Raw genomic sequence first — 19,103 nt, forward strand, 5'->3', positions numbered from 1 at the left:
TTTAAAAACCTTTCTAAAATTCACCTTGCAGTTGTGCAAATCTGTACTTCCCTGGCTGGTGAGGCTGGAATTAAGGTAGAGAAGTTCATATCAAGGATTTACATGTGCTGATGTGGATAGTGGTCCTTCTGGGGAGGAGGCAGCTGTGCCCTCCACAGAAATAAATGTATTAACAGATGAAAGAGCATCTCTGCCAAACCCCTAAGACCATCTTGCAGACTCAGTGTAAGGGTGCTTCTCTCCACCTTGAGACAATGAGCTTTTGTTTCTTTCTTTGCAGTTCAATGTGTTTATCTGGAGTCTCACTGTGAGCAGAAACAAACCAAAAGCCTCTAAAATGACTGTACTTTTAATTTGATTTTTCCTGTTCCATGCTGCTGACTCACCTTGCTAAACTTTGCAATATGTTTAAAAACTCTTCTTTGCCATCGGGACACTTGTCTTGGTTCCTTTTTCTGAAGTGGGAATTGCAGGTTAATACCTGCTGCCCTCCTGTGTATTTTTGTGGAAAGGTCTTTGGGACTGAGGAGGAAAAGCAATCAGGGAGGCCTCAGATAAGAGAGGCAAAAATTCAGCCAGACAGGTTTGATAATTGCCATATTTCAGCAGGTGTCCACATGAGGTTGGTGCAGGGTGCAGAGTGGTGTCAGGGAGGTGGAAGAAGTTTTTGCCTCTTCAGAGAACAGTAGGGCTTTAACTGGAGTTATCTGCAGCACATCCAAAACATCCCTGAGATTGAGGTTTCCCATGGCTGGGAAGCACCTTGGAGCCAGGGGCAGGATGAGGAGTGGAGCCTGTGAGTGGGACACAGTTGTTGCCCCCAAGGATGGACTAAGCTTTTTTGAAATCCCAATACAGCTGGAAAATGTGAACTTAAAACTCCCATCACAAGTCCTCTGTAAGATCTGCCATTGTGGCTTCTCCCCTCAGATTTTCAGGGTCTGAAGTGTGGTGAGAGATATCACCTGAACATAAGAGGCTTTGCTCAGGACAGGGAGCCTGTTCAGTACCAAGAACTCCCTTCTTTGGATTCTTCCAAAGTGAAGTGTCTTCTGAAGTGGGATGCAGCTGCCTTGTCTGCCTTCTTTTCTGTTTTCCAGACATTTCTGCAGCCACTGTTCTGCTCCTTCAGGTATCAGGCTTTGGGGAAGAGTAGAAAGACCAGTTCTGGCCCTCATGAAACTCCAGAGTGCAAATTAGCATCTAAAACTGTGTTTCAAAAATGAGACAAAAAAGAAAAGGTATTTGATATATCAGCAGTTAGTAGGAGTCTTTCAAGATCAAACCTCGTTATTTTTTTCTGTCTTGGTTGGATTGAAGTGCAAATAAATGGCAAAGCTATTGATTTTTTAAAAATAATTATTATTATTCCAGCTAGCAATTACAGGAAATCAGTACATAAAAATGCGGGTTGAGAGCCAGAACAGGCATTTCTCACTGAATTAGCTTTTAACAATTTTAAAGAGCTGTCTTACGTAGTCTGGAGACATGGGTCATCAGCACAAATAGCAGGTCTTTGGTCTGGATTTCTGCACTCTCCACCCAAAAACTCAGGAGACAGCTCCAATGTAAGCATTGTTATTTCAGCCCATCCTCTTGGGCTGGCAATTTCAAAACATTCATAAGCTATTGCCAAAAGGGCAGCAACCCTTCAGCAAGGCTTAAGCAAAGAGCCTGGCTCCTCTTCTGGGCAGGATTTGGACCTTGAGCGCTCAGCTTCTTCTTCAGGGAGGACAGACAAGGTTGGCTGGTTCAATAAGATGCTCTTGAAAATAAAAGCAGTTTAGATTGTCTGTTTGGTGGTGTGTCCAGTGTCTGATACATGTCTGTGTCCTGGTGAAATGACCAAGGAGGAACTTCAGGTGTGGAGTTAAACCCCTTAGCTCAGGAGTGCATCTCCTTCCTGCCCCCAGCCACTGATAACAAGGGTAAGGAAGACTGGGAGGGAAGAGTGATTTTAATAATTTCATTAACTTGGTCATGTTCAAATAGACAATTTATCATTTCTTGCTAAAACCCTCACCTCTGTGTGCAGAAGTGAAGAGAGACATGTTTTGAATGAGCATCCATAACCTCCTGCTAAGGAGGTCAGAGGAGAAATTTGCAGTCCGATTAATGGAAAAATTGGTAAAAGCTGTCTGTTGCTTAGAGGTTACATAGGGTGCTGCAAAGGGCACACATCAGGTCAAAGGACATTCTGGAGTTTTCCCAAAGTCTTCAGGGTTTGAGGAAAAGGGTGAGTGAACGTTTGCAGAGGAGGCTCCAGGGCCAGAGCTGCTGTGAGCCCCAGCACAGCAGCTCCCAGCAGTTGTTCATGAGCAGCACAGGTGTTGTCATAAGGAGTAATCTGTGTAATGAGGATAACTGATAGCCAGGAGCTGTAGCTGATGCCAGGGAGGATGTAGGGTAGTGAAGAGAGGCTTCACCCAATGGTGTATTCAGATGTGAAAAGTGGAGAACTGGCCACTGTCCTGGCTGGTGTGACATCACAGAATAGTCAGGTTGGAAGAGAGGCTGGAGATCATCCATTCCAATCCCCTGCCAAAGCAGAGTCACCTGGAGCAGGTGACACAGGTTGGTTTGGAATTTTGCATCCAGGTGGATTTGGAATGTCACCAGAGAGGGAGACTCCACACCCTCCCTGGCCAACTGTTCCAGTGCTCTGCTAGCCTCCAGGAAAAGTTCTTCCTCATGTTGAGGTTCTAGTGTTTTATTTCAGGGCCATTGCTCCTTTTCCTGTCACTGGGCCCTGCTGGAGAGTTTGGCACCATCCTCTGACACTTGCCCTGGAGATATTCATATGGACTGCTGAGATATCTCCCTTCTCAGTCTCCTCTTCTAGAGAAGACCATGTCCCTGCTGTGTGGGAGGTGTGCTCTCAGCCTGGGGAGGCTGAGTCAGTGGAGCCTCTTGTGGTGGTCCCTGGCCTTTTGTCTGTGAGGGAAGAGTCTCTTGTTCTGGCTAGGACAGCTCCTCTGTGCTGAGCCACCTCAGGCTGCCTCTCCAGCAGTTTGGGGCTGCTGACAAACACTCAGCTAAGTCCTCTTGGAAACTCTGATTTTAGCCTCTGAACAGTCTGCCATGTGAGATAACCCAAAGCTCCAAAGGCAGCTAGAGGTGGATGGAAACCGGAGCATATTTCATTCAGAGCAGGTGCCAGCTCGGAACTCCAAGGCTTTTGAGCATTCTGCTTACAATCCTCTCTTGCAGCGTCCTCCTCACGGATTCCAGGTTAATACGAAGTTAGAGGCTGTGGACAGACGAAATCCCATCTTGATAAGAGTGGCAACAATCATTGACAAAGACAGCCATCGTGTTAAGGTATGACCTTGCTCCCAAGTGCAGAGCCTGTGCTGAGAACCCTGGGATGGGCACCACAGGGAAAACAACACTTGGGAACAAGGAGCAGCAAACAACAGCCTGGCAGCTGCTGTGGCCTCTGGGCCTGCCCAGCTGGAATTGGTTCCTGTTGCTTTGTTTTGCTGAAATCTGATGGAATTGGCCTGGTGTTAGCTACTGTTCTAACGTAACTGTTTTGAACTAATACTTGACAGTGTGATGTCCCATCTCTTGGCATGTTCCCTGTGATCTGTGTGACTGATGGCAGCAGGAGTGTTCTGCTGGGGAAGCTGCCTGACTGCGGTTTTCTCCTACCAGGAAAGGGAAACCCAAAGCAATTTAAACCCTGCTACATGTGGGAAGCAGCATCATTCTCCAGTACAAATTTGTCACATAAATGCATTTTAACCTAGTCTTTTCATGCAAATATGTTGCCCAAATAATCTGTTGTGCTTTGGCTTCTGAGAAACTAAGTATGAGCCAGCTAAAGTGGAGGCTGCACTGATGGAGACTCCATGGCCACAGATCTCCTTCCTAAAGGATGATTACATGGGCAGGAGTGGAGTTCACTCCCCATTATCTGGCTGGTTTTGAGTCTCATTGCTGTGAACAAAAGCCAAGCTTTGCCAGTCCATAGTGTCAAGATACTCAATTCATACATTGAAACCTTCCTGCATGAACAACCCAGTAGCCTTTAAACTCCAGTGATCCTCAGTCTCTGTTAACCTGACCTGGATCTGAGCTACTGGCAGTCTCTTCATCCAGCAGAAAATTGCAGCTTGTTCACTGCAAAACTCACCAAATTTGTTGGCTTTTATGGTATTTGGGGATCCACAGAAAACAAAACAAATAAGCGTTTGTGTTTGCATAGCTTTGGACTTTGCATGTTAGAGCGTCCCACGGGCTGTGGGGTGACAGACTGTATCACCAGAACCTGGTTATTCTGTGAAACACAGATGCAGGAAAACAAAGAGTTAGACTGAGCACAGAGATGATTGCGCCTTACTGAAAAATTGATCTGAAAGATTGAATGAATCAGCCCCAAGCTGAGCAAGGTGAAACAAAGGGGGAAGTTAACATAAGAGCTGAGTCATGCCCTGAACTGTGTCTTTCCCTGAGACTTCTGCCTCTTTCAGATACATTTTGATGGCTGGGACCATCACTACGATTTCTGGGTGGATGCAGACAGCCCTGACATCCATCCTGTAGGCTGGTGTGACAAAACTGGACACGCTCTGCAAGTTCCTCTAGGTAAATACAGCACACGCTTTTGTTATGCTGGATAATTTCCTAAGTGCAGTCTGCTCCTCATGTGCAAATCTGTTTATCTTCCTTTTTTTACTGCTGTCAGGTGCTGAAGATCCAGAGGGAGCTGTGGGACAGGCGTGTCCTACTCCAGGCTGCCAGGGCATCGGGCACGTCCGGGGCCCCCGTTACGGAACACATTACACGTATGTGGATGAGTGTTGTTAATGACAATAACAGCAGCTACAACCACAACAACAATAATAATTATAATGATGCAGCATCAAGCAACTGCACTGCACTGAAATGATCTCAGGGTAGTTATTCTGGAGATAGCTATAACTGCGATCACAGCTCCCTCTTGTGTGTAAGCAGGCTGTTTGGTCATAAATTTTGTTTCTACCACTATAATCATGATAGCTGCAGTGCAAACAGATTCATTCACTCCAGATTCTACATTCCAGCAGTACTGAAGGAGTTATATTTGTGAAATAATATACCCAAGAACAACATGCAAGGAGACAGTTAAAGAGGAGAGGGCATGGGAAGGATGATAAAGTATAAGTGAGGAGAGGTTGCTTATGTTTTGTGCTCTGCCTTTTGATTTCTTGTCTGCTCTTGGAAGAGGAAGCTTTTTCTCAAGTAAATTATTTTAAGAGCAAGAAAACAATCTCAGGTGGAAGGTCAGAAGACCTGGTAGTTTATAATACAGCAAAGGGCTTTGAATTTTTCAGACTGAAAGTTGCAGAACTCCATTGATTCATGAAATGTTGTTCTGATAAGCAAGTTACAGAGGATGAATTCTTGTCCTCTGTGGTGGCTCTTTAACAACACGACTTTGGATTTTAATTCTGCCATATGGTCCCCTGCTTTCTCACCCCTAGAGCTGGGTAACAGCATCTCCTGTGATGGCCTCCTTTTTTCTGGGTTTGTGATGGATTTCTCTTCCTGACGTAGGGAAGACTGTATGACTGTAAAGCTTTCATTGTCCTCTCTCTTTTTTATTTCTCCATCACAGCTTAGTTGGCTGCCCATACTCTGATGTGAACCTCAGCAGAGAAAACCTCTTACAGGACCGGCTGAGTGGGGAGAGACCTTCCTCTGGGAACATGATGCAGAAAGCCAGGAGGCTGGAGACCCCTGGCCCATTGCTGGGAGCAGGGGAGTCTTCTCAGGGCAACTCTTCACAATCCAGGTGAGCTGGATTTTACTCTTGGCCACGTACTGGGGAGCAAAACCATTTACAAGGATGAAAACCACTGGAATTGGCAGTGACACAGCGGAGCATTGAGTTCATCTGTCTGTAATATTGACGTGTGCCCCAGTCACTCTTAACACAGAGTAGTGCACTTCTATACCCTCATATGCCTTAATAAGTTTCTTGATTCTTTAATCCTGGTGCTCTGGTCACATTCCAACAAAGGAAATTGCATTCTGTCTCCATAACTTTTTTCTTGCTGTTTCAATTTAAAATATATTCTTTTCCTTTGTTTCCTGTCCTAAAACTGTCAAGCCAAGATTATTTTGCACTATTAAACTGTAACTGTGATCCACTCTGGGTCGGCTGAGCACTGTATGTATCACTTAGCAGCAGACAAGCTGAGCACTCTCAGATACTTTGTTTTCTCACAAGAAAATCTTGCAGCTGAGCAGCATTGAAGGAAACTGTGCCGTGGTTCTTGGAGTGCAGGAGTCAGTTAAACCTGTCATGGGACACACCAGGATATGAAGGATTTTTTAAGATAATTTTTAGTCTTCACAACCCCAGTCTCACTAGGGCAAACTCCAGCAATACTTTAATTTTTTAAAATTAAAATGTTGTATGTGAAGGCTTATCTATATTTTAAAGTTCATCTATTGGTTTAGATTTATAACATTTTCAAGATCTATTTGTCCATAAAAAAGGAATGAATGAATGAATGAATGCTTCTTTCTCCTCCCTAGCCTTCATGGCCAAATTGCTTCCTCCCATGCTACAACTGTGCAGGCATCTTCATTCCCTAATTTCCACACCAAAATTGGTTGCATTTCAATAGCACTCTTACCATAAAGCTCTTGGGAGATTTTGAATTCTCACAGAATAAATGGCATTTTAGAATTGTAATATATTTCTTTTCTTCTAAGTATTTCATTTTCTGATAGTGGGATGTCTGAATTCAGCCTGTAAGTCTGGTATCATCCTGCTGCTTGCCCTCCTTTGGCCAACTCTGTAGCTCAGTTTATGCATCAAACTTAGTAATGGAAACTCTTAAATGTTATCCAGAGGTATCAAGAAATGCTAAATCTCTTGCTTTCACCATAACACAGTGGTTTTCTGTAGCTGCTAGGATCAGAGCCTGAGTCCACAGAGGCTGATTTATTTCCCTTAAACTCTCTCAATCCTTGCAGAAGAGGAATAAAACACTTTTTACTCATGGAGGGAAGAGGAAAGTTCTGCCACAAGATGGTGCTTGTTGCTCTCACTTGCTAGGAGCAGCCAGCTTTGCTCTCCTGTGGGAAAAGGGAACAGAGAGAATGTCAGCTCAGCTATTGTCATTTATCTGTCTTTCCAGAAAATCTGCACCAGACAGTGAAAAGTGGTGTCAAAGCAGCATCCACACTCCATCAGAGCAATCAGAAGACAGTCGGGAGAGAGGCTGGGGAGAGGAGGATTCCTCTGCAGCCATCAAAGCCACACCAAAAACGTAAACAAGACTTTTGTGATGAATTTTCATGCATTTACTATAGTGTTTCTTGATGCTGCTGCTGTATCTGAAATAAAGATGTAAATAGCAAACAGCCCAATTTGATTGAAGTTTTGCAGCAGAGCGTTTTAGAATGATATGGTAAATCTCCTCCCTTCCTCCTGTTATTTTGGGCCCTCTATTTCCTGCAGTAAACTCAGATCTGAGTTCTGGCCATGAATTTATTACAACAGCCCTTACCTCAGAGAGATGTCAGGGATGAAGCTGTTGCTTATTTTAAGAGGAAAAAGTTTTTAGTTTCTATAAATCTCATTTATCTTTGCAGGGAGAAGAAATTACATTCATTTCTGTATCTTCTGAAATGTTTTGTAATTGTTGCTTTCAGGCTCGGGTGCTCACATACCTACATCAAGTTTCAGCTGGTGAAACAGGAAAGCAATGGGAAAGGTTGGTTAAGTTTTGTTCCTTCTTTCTGTGTGTGTGCCTATCTCTGCAATATCCCCACAGTCACAAGGAGCATTCAGAATTCACAGATTTTTTTTGTCTTTGATTCCACATTCAAGAGAAAGCACATGCTGCAGATGATGGCAATTCGTTTAAAATGAGGAGAAAGGGTAAAATTACTTAGAAGTGAAAGATTCAGTACTTTGTAGAGTGGAGCCTTGTATTTATTAACTGAGAAGACAAGTTTGCACTGGTCTTTGTGCCACTGCAAACTCCTCTGTAGTGACAAGGGCTTCCCAAACAGTCTGTGACCTTTGTCAGGCTGTGACAGAGCCAGCACAGGGCTCAAGGGAGACTTGCTCAAAACTTAGCAGATAGTTTAAGTTCCATCAACCCCTTTTTTTAGATCCTCATGGGTATTCAGAAACATATTCTGAATCATTGGAGGACTTTTTAAAGGTTCTCTTAAGGATTAAAAAGAAAATGAAAAGCTAAATGGAAAAACAGTGGTGTTTTTTTCCTGGTATGTGACAGGTTAAGTTATCAGAGCAGCTTTCTGCTATCACTTTAGCAAACCATATGCTTAACTTTCAGATTTACTATAAAAAGCCATTTCAGAGAACGGAGCTGACCAGGCTTTTAGGAGGATTTAAGATGGTAATAAGTCTCCAATCAAAAATAGCTAAGCAGGCACAAACTGGGACAGGTGCCTGGATGTTGTGGTTTTTTTTTTTTTTAATACTCATTTTTACCTAGTGCTGAGTTCTGCAGTCAGAGCTGAGGGATCTGCTCACTCCAAGCTGTAGTTGCAGCTGGCAGGGAAAGCTGCCCACTCTCCCTTCACATTCCCCTTGCATGGAGTGATGGAAATCAGGGGAGGGAAATGCAATCATCCACTGACCTGTAATTTCACAATTACCCAGAGCTTTCCTCTCAGCTGTATTTAAACTATGAGATCACTTCTTCTTTGTCAGAGGGAAAGTCACTTGTCCGGGTCATGGTTTGGGGGCTTAGTCCAAAGATTTGTGCTTAGTGGAGAAAAAGAATTGGTTTGAGATGGAAGTAATGCCCACCCAGCAGGAATGTGGCAGTGGGGGAGACCTTGGGCGCAAGTGGGACCTCTTGGAGCAGGAGGTGGGGACAAGACCTGGTCTGTCTGTCCCCACCACTGCAGCAGTGCAGCAGGGAAGGAGGGGGTAACAGCCCTCTCAGGAGCAGGTCCTGTGCCCTCTGTCCACCAGGAGCTCCTGAACTGAGCAGTTCTTACTCAGGCTTTATTTATCCTCCCTTGGTTTCATTATTAGAAATTTGATGCTATTTGATGCTGTCCCATGACCAATAGGGATGTGGAGATGAGATGAGCTGAGTGGGCTCTGGGGCCAGGGGAGTGACTGTTCACTAGAACAGGCTTTACCTCCAGAGCTGCTTCCCCTTCAGTTAGGGGGCAGCTGGAAAGCCCTGGGAACCTGCTTTTTCTTTGTATTTCTGCCGTTTTCCTCTGTGCTTTCCACATAGTGACTGCTTACCCCCCACATCCTACACCCCAGCCCACTGAGAGCCACTGAGCAGGGGCAGCCGAGCAGCAGGGGCAGCAGAGAGGCAGAGGTAGCAGGGGCAGCAGGAGCAGCAGGGCAGCTGGGGCAGCAGAGGCAGCAAGGTCAGCAGAGGGGCAGAGCAGCGGCTGCTCCAGGCACACGGAGCCTTCCCGAGGGCTGGGATGCAGTGGGAATGCTTGGAGATGCCACGGGATGGCGCTGGGCAGCCTGCAGGGGTGGGGGGGGGTCGAGGGTAGCCCCCCCACCCGTGCCGCTATAAACCAGAGGAGTACTTCCCAGCCTGCTCCCATCCTTGCCTGGCTTCCTGTTGTATAACCAGCACGTCCCTGCAGGACCGTGACTCTGCATTGCTCCAGTGATCTCATTAGGGAGGGGTGATTCCTTCCTCCTTTTTTTGCCTTGGTTTTCAGAGCTTCACTTGACACATGAGGAGGGAGCTGATGTCTGGAGGTACCTTGAGCACTCCTGGCCTGGGAGTCTCCTGGGGAGTGAGCCCAGGCCATGCTGGCAGCACAGAGCTCTGGCTACAGCTGGGGCTGGAACGGTGCCATCAGTTCCCAGCTGAGGATGCTGTTACCAGAATTCCTCCACCTTGTCAATAATATGCTGCAAACATCTTCTCTGTTAGCAGCATGACATCATTTTCCAGGGAAGAAGCTAATGATAAAGCCTTCAGCCTGGCGATCTTACCTTTTTTTTCCCTTTCTCCTGCTCAGGAGGGAGAGAACGTCCTGAGAGCTCCGTGTGCCACACAGTAGCTGTGCCTGGCTCTGCTCACCCTGCCTTGCTTTCCCCTCCAGGCTGTGAGCCTTCTTCCTGCTTTCATGTAGTTGCTCCTACTTGAAGCCTGTCTCTGACTTATCGTGTTTCCTTTTTCAGGCCCTGATTTGGATCTCCAGCAGGCCCTCCACCAGTCTATCTTCATGCCTTCCCTGGCCTCTAACCCGACCCATCGCCTCCATCTCTTCTGGGAGCAGCACTGCAGGCTCTTGCCGGAGGTCTCGGGCCTGACAGCCAAACAAGTTGCCAAATGGACTGTGGAGGAGGTGAGTTACCTGTTCCCTGCTCCACTCTCCCGGGATGCAGGAATGCCAGAGCACTCTTCCTCTGGAGTGCTTATTGGGAGACATCTTTATTTCCTTCCCTCTCCTAGGCAGTGCTCTTCTGTTTGCTGTGCGTGTGCCACAGCTGACTCAGCTGGAAGTTAGACTCAAGACCCTTTATCAGGGAGGGGAAGGACCCCTGTTAACCCTGTGGTATCCACAGCTTATTACCCTCAAAAGGATTTCCTCCCTCCCTCCCTCCCTCTGTGTATTTACCCCTCGATTTCTCAGTCCTCATGCCTGAAGCATCATTCTGACAGCAGATTCCCTTTCTCTGATCTCCCTCCCCCTCTCCTGTGACTTTGCTGCTGATTCACTTTTATAGTGCAGAGAATTCCAGACTGCACTGTGCATGCCCACTCCTGCTGCATCTCCCTGCCTGATTCCCTGGGAGCAAAACTGCCCACAGCCTGACCTGATTTCTGGCAGAGGTAGCTGTGCAGCTGGAGATGTGTCTCTCCAGCTCTTGAGATGTCTCCTGTAATTAGGTGGTGTGTGAAAAAGCCAGAGTGTTTTGTGTGCTGAGTAGTTGGTTTTTGCCTCGATGCGTTGGACATAAATATTTCTCTCTGTGCTTGGGAAATAGTTATAATTTGGATCCTGGTGCTTAATTGCAGGGCATTTAATTCCAGAGAAGTGTGCTATAGAGTTGTGCTTGCAAGGATGCAGAGAATCTGCAAAGCAGGAAAAAGGTACTGCTGCTCATGATGCAGAGAGGATCTTCAGAGACTTTTAGAAAGTGCATTTTCCCTAAGTGCCTCTTAACATCGAATAAATCCTATCTTGACTTTGCTCTTCATGCTGGAGGAGTGGTAGGAGTCTGGTGGGATTTGCAGTGATGTGGGAGATGGGAACCACAGCAGCTGGAAAAGGGACAGAGCAATTAGTGCTGATTTAAAACCTGGTCCTTTTTTGTCTTGAGTTGTTGTGGTTTGGTGGTAGTGTTGGGTTTTGGTTGTGTTTTTTTGCTCTTTTTAATAAAAATGTCTTAGAATTAAATTCATACTCTGGAGGAAAAAAAAATCTCTGAAAGATTTACTGTTCCTGTCCTTTTGAGAAAGCTTCCAATGATTTTCCAAAAAGTCTTTTATGAAATCAATAATGTCGGAAGCAGATAATCCTCTGACATGATAATCAAAATCTCTTTCTTTTGGATAAAACAGGAGGCCGCTTCATGGCAGTACAGTGTCAGGATCCAAGCCAAATAAAATTTGTCCTTTGCAGCTGACCTTTAAAGCAACTGCTGTGTAAATTTAACTGGGATATTTGTTTGATAACAGATGAGTGTGAGCAGGGACCACAGACATGGATGCAGGGCACTGGATATAGTGATTCAAACCCAGAATAAACTGAACTCTGCTGCAGCCTGAAACAACTGGGGAACTTTTGGCTGCCAGTAGCAGTGTGAATGGCACATTAAAAAGCTCAGTTGCAGCACCACAATGTACTGGCTGAAGTCATTACAGGTTGTATCTTGAATTTCAGTAAAGTGCGTCTGGTTTAAATTATGTTCATCCCAAATTCCCAGAGGAATCAATTTGGGTTCTCTCTGAGCACTTGGAGGATCAGCATGTGCAGTGCAATGTAGCCACAGATCTGGGAGTTGAAAGCAGCAGGACTTGCTGTGTTTTAGGGTGTCCAAAGTACATTTGGTCTGTTGGCATTTGGGCTCCCAACATCCTGCAGGGCAAACATTTGCTGTTGGGTTGTGCTTTGAACTCTGCTGCACAAAGGAGTCCTGAAGGAGTCCAAAGGAGTCCTGTGCTGATCTGAAACAGGAGCAATGGGGGTGTAAAATTCTCCTTTGGTTTCAGGCTGAAGAACTGTTTTTATTTTATAAAACCCACATTAAGGAAAAAAAACGTTCCTTTCATTCTCTGCTGGTTGGGAGCAGCTGAAATGGCAGAGGAGCAGCAGTAGCAGTATTTAGGGGCCCTCAAGCTAAGAAAGTCGTGGTAACACTGAGCAGTCACTAAGAGTAGTTACTTTAATGCAGCTTTGGTATTTATTGAAAGCTTCCTGTGATGTTTTCAGAGCACAGACTATCGACTCATAGAAGAACATTAAGATGTGCTAGAGTTGTATTGTTCATTAGTTAATCCTGCTTCAAATGCCAGTACCCCGGGTGGGGGGACTGTCCTTGTGCCAAGTGTAAGTGGATTTCGAAATCCCAGTTAACCCAGCTCCTCTCTGTGGCCTCAGAGGGGCCAGTCCTGCAGTAGCTGTTGGAGGAGTGCAGTGTGGGGCTGCCTTGTCACCAGGGCCATCAATCCTGTGCTGATCTCAGTGTGTCTGCCACACATCAGCACCTTCCAGAAGGGTGGTGTCCAATTTCCAGGGTGTTCTCAGGATTGCACAAAGCTCTTTTTCAAGCCCTTTCACTTCTCCAGTGTGCTTGGGGAGTGTAAGAGTTTCCAGCAGGCAGTTCTGAGCCATGGGATGGTTACAGCAGGAAGGGCCAGCAGACTGTTACCTTCTTTTAGAAAAGCTCTGATCCCACTGAGATGTTCCCTGTCCAACACCTGTCCCACCCTCACTTTGAGCCCTCTCCGTCTCAGCCTTTCTCAGGGTTCAAGGCTTCCCTACCAGTATTGTGGAGTTGTGTTGGATTCCTGTGGTGTTTTGTTCTTGTGCTCCCAAGCCTCCCTCAACTGCCCTATCTTGGTTTGGGAACCCTCCTCCCCAGCAGTGATAGCCAGGCAGGTCTCTGTGGCTCAGTGGGGTCTGTCTCATGCCCAGGGGACCTTCTCTCCCATTTTCTCCTCTTGCATCTTTCTTCCCTCTCTGTTCTCCATTCCTGGTAAACCCCGGGGCTGCTGTTTGCTCAAGAGGCCTCTCCAGTGGCGCAGGGAGCTTGCAGTGTCCCTACAAAGGACTTTGGGGCAGATCAAAGGTCTGTCACTCCGTGTCACTGACAGTAGCCAGCAGCAGTTGTGCAGGGAAGGATGCAGGAACAAGCCAAGCCCAGGTTATTCATTCCCTGGAGATGTCTGCCAGCCTCTCAGTGCCACAGACACTGAAGAGCACTCAGCTCTTGCCCCAGGGGTCCAACTGTCTTGTAAATTCTCAAAGGAGCCAGACCTGGCAAAAAGATTTTCATTTGTGTTTTAATTATTAGCAGACAGGGGGACTCAAAAGGAAAGTAGTGGTTTGGTATTGATTATTAATAGGTATTGATTATTAATATTTACACTTCTGCAGAAGAAAATTTGGAGTCACTGTCCAACAGAGATGTGGATTTTAGGGTTTGCCTTTAAGATGGAGGGGAAGAGGAGGACAAAGGAGAGGGATGCTCTGCTTTCAGGTTACATAACAGAAACCACAGGAGTCAGAGCTGCTCCTGCCAGGGCAGAGCAAACCTGGAGGGCACTCTGAGAGCCCCGTTCCTGCCTGGCTGGAACTGCAGGGGAGGGATTGACTCCAAGTCTAGGGGTAGGAGGATCTGGAGGTACAGGGATGTGATTTAGGAGAGACTTTGACAATTTTGAGTTGAAAGGAGCCTGAATCTGACAGTGACCCCTCCCAGCTGCTTGTTTGTGTACAGGGAAGAAATGTCACATCTGCAACAACTCACATGGTTACGCCTCATGAAGCAGAGCTGCTCCTGCAACGGGGCATCCAATTAACAGGAGATGTTTGATCTGATTACGCCTCAATATACAAATCTCCTGTGAACCAGTGAAGCTGCAGCTGGAGAAGACAATGCACATTAAGTCATCCTCGACTGCACACAGGGCTACTCCTCACACTCCTTGGTGTTATATAATGTAACCCCAGGCTGCTTGCATGAGTCCAGGGAGATTATTCCAAATGTTAACAGATTCCTTGCCTAGAAAGGTTTTCCCTAATGTGAAATGTAAAATTAACTTTTATTTGTTTAATCCTTTTGGTTCCGTGCATCCTGTGCACCCAGCACAGATTAAATTAAACCAAAAACTCCTTTCCTTCTCTTCTGCCTTCCGTCTTCCTTTCCAGCTCTTCTGCCTTTGCATTTTGGTAAACCAGTAGTGCTCATTGAGTTGGTTTATCTTGTCTCTTAGAGGCATGTCATCTTGGGAAACTGTGTAAATCCTTTTTTTATGTTTGTTTTACTTTCCAACAGTACTGTAGAGAAAGTGGAGTTGAGAGTGAATTTAAAGTAGTCTAAGCCATATATAACTTTTTATCTGGAAAAATAATGTTGATTCTCTGAGAACCTTCTAGAAAAGTGGAAAAGCTGGATTCTTACAGGGAGAGAAATGGTCAAATGGCAATAGGGGCAGTTATTGGTGGTAACCAAAATATGCAGAGGAGTTGCAGCAGCAACCTAGCAATGTTTTCCATCTATATCCTTCATTAATGAGTTTTGAGTATTAAAGTTTTAAACATTCTTGCATAGGGAATTCTCATACACAAATTAGAGGTTTTTTCTTGATGATGTCTCATTTTAATTGTCTGTGTTTTCTTTCTCTTACATGCAATTGCAGGTGGTGAGTTTTATCCAGCGTTTACCTGGCTGCAAAGAGCAAGCATCTGTGTTCAGGGAAGAGGTAAGTGGGGTGTGCCCAGACCCTGTGCTGCAGATCTCTGGAATTACAGCAGAGAGCTCAGACCTGCTCAGCCCTTTCATTGCAGAGCAGTGGCAGCCTCAGCATGGAGCTGAATTCCGCCATGGCTAATTGCATCTTGCTGCTTTAAATTTCCCCTGCAGTTCCAATCATGGAGCTTATGCTTAACATCCTGTCTTGGACCGTTGTGCCATGGGCTTGGCACTGCTCTAAAGATGCCCTGTGGAATGGTTAGTGAGGATCTCATCTGCTGCCTCTAATAAGGACATGTGCCTGTTTCTCCTGGGGAGCCTGGCAGGCACAGGGTTTCCCAGGAATCGTTGGCTTCCCCTGTGGGCTGGGGTGAGAGCAGGAGGGGAACCTTTAGTTCGACAAGCAGAGGTTGGAGAGTCAGACCATGTCCTGTGTGACGAGTGTCCTGTCAATACTGCCGTGGGCTGGGCTCTGGTCCCATTCCTGGTGTGTTCACCATGGCCTCTGGGAGACTTCCATGGGCACAGGGTGTGCCTGTCCTGTTTTTGGCACAGCTCTGTAGGTACATCACAAACAGGGATCTCTTGGGTGCTTCAGCTTCCACTTACATGCAGGTATCACTCAGAGGTTCTTCAGGAGCCCCTGATGAATTTGCACAGATGCCTTATCCTGGACTCATCTCATGGTGTGGGCAGCTCATGGGGGTGGAATTCTTTCCTTCTGTCCTGCTCAGGTCATTCCCCACCTGCAGAGCTCCCTTCAGCTGTGGGCACCAGTGTCAGAAGTATGTGGAACTCCTGGAGTGAATCCAGAGGAGACCACAGAAATGCTCCAGGGGCTGGAGCCCGTCTGCTCTGGAGCCAGGCTGGGAGAGCTGGAGGTGCTCACCTGGAGAGGGGAAGGCTCCAGGGGGAGCTCAGAGCCCCTTCCAGGGTCTAAAGGGCTCCAGGAGAGCTGGAGAGGGTCTTCAGATGAGGAGTGACAGAACAAGGGGCAATGGCCTTAACCTGAAGGAAGGTGGGCATTAGAAAGAAGTTCCTCCCTGTGAGGGTGGGGAGGCTCTGGCACAGGGTGCCCAGAGAAGCTGTGGCTGCCCCATCCTAGAAGTGTCCAAGGCAAGGTTGGACAGCGCTTGGAGTCATCTGGCATGGTGGAAAGTGTCCTTACCCGTGCCAGGGGGTGGAACAAGATGAGCTTTAAGGTTCCTTCCAACCAAAACCATCCCATGGTTCTGTGATTCTGTCTTCAGAGCTCTCCTGTGTGACTGTAGGAGCTCCAGGGAAGGGCTGGAGCCACTCCTCCTGCATGGCAGTGACTGGAAAGGGCAGGTCTGTGATCACTGTCTGCTCCAGAGCTGGCTTCCTTTCAGAGGGAATCAGGCTGCAGTGCATTTTGTGGATTTATCTATCTGTGGTTTGTTTTCTCTTGTTTTAAAAACTGTGCAGACTCACACAAAATAGGAAGCAAAAGAAATAGAGGCTTGCAAAAAGCACTGTCCACAATGTGACAATACAGTAGAATACTTATGAACTGAATATATTGGGAATAGTGAAATTTGTTCAAATGAGCCCATCTTTCACTGTAGCTGTGTTAAAGGGATTTCTAGGGAAGGTGTATACAGAGGTGAGATGTACCAGCAAATCTGATAAATCCAGCCATTCTCCATGTATTTTATTTCTTCTGGTCCTGAACACAGTGAATACTTTCTGGTTCTGAGAGTGCTATAGCCACAGTCTGTTCTAATCCGTATTTTCTGCAGTCTCAAAGTGAGGTTCCCTAAGCCTGATTTAAAGGAGCTTGTGTTGTTTTTCCAGTTTATGCTCAAAGCACATTGTCAGTTTGAAGTTAAAACCCTTTTAGCAGTTTGTGTTTGGCCAGAATACAGGTGTGAGTGACAGGAGAGCTGAACTCCCCCACACTGTCCAGGATCAGCCTCCAAGTGCTTCATATCCAGGATAAATAAATCCCTTGCAGACTTCCCTTGCTGGGGGGCTGGAGGGGGATAAGTTGCTGCTTACATTAGGAGTGAAGAGAACAAATTGCGCACAGAATTCTAAAACCTATCCAATAAGAGGGAACAAAGGATTGAATAATAAAGCACAGACTTGCTTCTAGGTCAGGGCAGGACTGTTTAAAATAAGTGAGTGTAAGGAAGTGCAGTGAAAATGAAGCATAGGAATAAATAATAGTGGACACAAAGCCATTTTGAAATGTAGGACTGTTTTCCAGCAGTTTTCTGCTCCTCTTGACTCTATTATTTAATTTAAGCAGCACAGTCCTATTTGTTTCAGGCTATTTTTAACACATTCATTGCAGCAGTGTAGACTTGAGGCAGCTTGAAAATAAGATTCAAGGACGTGATGTGGCCATCTGTGGTCTGGGAGCACTGCTGTCATTCCCAGTGCAGGAGTTAACTTCCCAGTTACTCTCAGTGGCAGGTTAAGTAACTTGCTGAGGGTCTCTTGTGTGGTGAGAGGTGGGAAAACCAAATCTCCTGGCTCCCAGCTCTTTGCTTTTAATTATGTGTTCTCTGAGTTTACTCAGTGTTTCCTCTTGCACCAGGCATTGACATCTGAAAATATTCTATTTGGGAAGACTACAAAAATAGCAGAATTGTTACTCTGGCTGGGCTGACTGTCCAGTGCTGTGTGCTGCACTGGTGAGCATCAAATGAGAGGAGGAGATGCTGTCAGTCTCTGTAAATGGATTTTAATGGAATAAGTTAGGGAGACACTTATTGTTTGTCTGTGTCCATTAATCTTTGGCTTCCTCCCTGCAGCATTTGGGGTTTATATTAGTTATATCTGTGTTGTCTCTGTGGATGTTCTTGCTTGAGTAAATTTTTAACCTTTTCCAGAAACAGTGTGTCATGATTTTACTTGCTGCTACCTACAGTATCCTGTATTTTCACATGCTAGTATGTTCATCAGTTGCTTAATTTGCATCTAATCAAACGTATGTCCTTGTTGATGGATTAGGAGGCTCTGTTTTTCCAGCCATATTGCATCTTCACTATGCCTCAGTCTGTATAGCATATGGAATCATGGAATGGTTGGAGTTAGAAAGGCCCTTAAAAGCTCATCTCATTCTACCTCTGCCGTGGGCAGGACACATGGAGCTTCTCCATTTCTAGGGAGAGTGCTGTGAGATGAGGTCTGTGTCCTTTGGAAGGAGGACATAATGGAGTGTAGGGGCCAGAACTAGGCAAGAATCCCAGAATGACCAGAAGTGGAAATCCTGCCTGTCCCGTGGTGGTTAATCCCTGTCCTTTTTCTATTCCAACCTCCAGCAGATTGATGGTGAGGCCTTCCTGCTCCTCAAGCAGAATGACATAGTTAAAATACTCAGCATCAAGCTGGGCCCTGCCCTGAAGATCTACAATGCCATCCTCATGTTCAAGTCTGCAGAAGACAACTGAGAAAAGGCCTTTGGCAGATCCAGGAGGAATTGACAGGGAATGGATCTTCTGCTATAAGCATTACAACACACCAGAGAGGTGGATTGGGACTCTGATGCATTTTAAGTAGAATTTAGTAAAAATGGTTTGTGGTTATAAAAATCCTGCCACAGTCTGGAATATGGGGCAGCTTCACTTCCAAGAAGAGGATATTATTATATTTTGTAATTGAATTGGTTTTGATATATCAATCTCTTTTTGAGATCAAGAAGAAACCTCCAGTTCTAAGGGGAATCCAGGGTAGCACTGGTGGAGCTGCAGGAGCAAGAAGAAAGTTTTGAGTAAAACTGGCTTTGTGTCCAGTTATAGTGCCTGAAAAACTGAGTGATCACCAGCGAGATTAATGTGTTTTGTGTAATAAAAAAGAGAGGAAAAAGATGCGCTTCAAAGCAACTCCCCCGTATCCTTCACTTATGTGACTCAGGAGCTGACCTTTTCAGGACTGATTGTTAAATTCCAGTTTTTCGTACTGATCCTGGTTGTTGTGATACCCTTGGCTGCTGGGCAGCTTACACCCCAGCAGGAAGGGAGCATGAGCAGCAGGTTTCCATCAGGGATGGCTTGCTCTGGTTCTGCCAGCAAGCAAAGTGTCCTCATTCCCGTCATTCCCTGTCAGGAGGCAAGGGCAGTGCAGGTGGGCTTTGGGTAGGCAAAGATCCCATAAGGGCATCTGCTGCTGGAGACAGAGAGATGTGTTTTAGCTGTAATTCTACCATCAGTGCTTTTGTGCAGCTCCTTCTGCACCAGGACATCTG

The 19,103-nt window shown here is 46.0% G+C and overlaps 1 protein-coding gene across 6 annotated transcripts in view; it reads left to right on the forward strand.

The window, feature by feature from the left end:
- Positions 1 to 18,724, forward strand: part of LOC115912815 (lethal(3)malignant brain tumor-like protein 3) — a 45,173-nt gene extending 26,449 nt beyond the window's left edge. For 5 of the 6 annotated variants that reach the window (XM_030964562.1, XM_030964560.1, XM_030964563.1 and 2 more), the window contains 9 exons: positions 3,211 to 3,321; positions 4,476 to 4,590; positions 4,691 to 4,790; positions 5,603 to 5,779; positions 7,137 to 7,268; positions 7,654 to 7,715; positions 10,148 to 10,314; positions 14,838 to 14,900; positions 18,181 to 18,724. In XM_030964562.1, the coding sequence (XP_030820422.1) occupies positions 3,211 to 3,321; positions 4,476 to 4,590; positions 4,691 to 4,790; positions 5,603 to 5,779; positions 7,137 to 7,268; positions 7,654 to 7,715; positions 10,148 to 10,314; positions 14,838 to 14,900; positions 18,181 to 18,309 (1,056 nt within the window). In that variant the 3' untranslated portion in view covers positions 18,310 to 18,724. The remainder of the gene's footprint in view (positions 1 to 3,210; positions 3,322 to 4,475; positions 4,591 to 4,690; positions 4,791 to 5,602; positions 5,780 to 7,136; positions 7,269 to 7,653; positions 7,716 to 10,147; positions 10,315 to 14,837; positions 14,901 to 18,180) is intronic. The other variant, XM_030964561.1, reaches the window with a different exon arrangement.
- The last annotated feature ends 379 nt before the right edge of the window (positions 18,725 to 19,103 follow it).

Source organism: Camarhynchus parvulus, chromosome 23 (assembly GCF_901933205.1).
Source record: "Camarhynchus parvulus chromosome 23, STF_HiC, whole genome shotgun sequence".
NCBI lineage: Eukaryota > Metazoa > Chordata > Aves > Passeriformes > Thraupidae > Camarhynchus > Camarhynchus parvulus.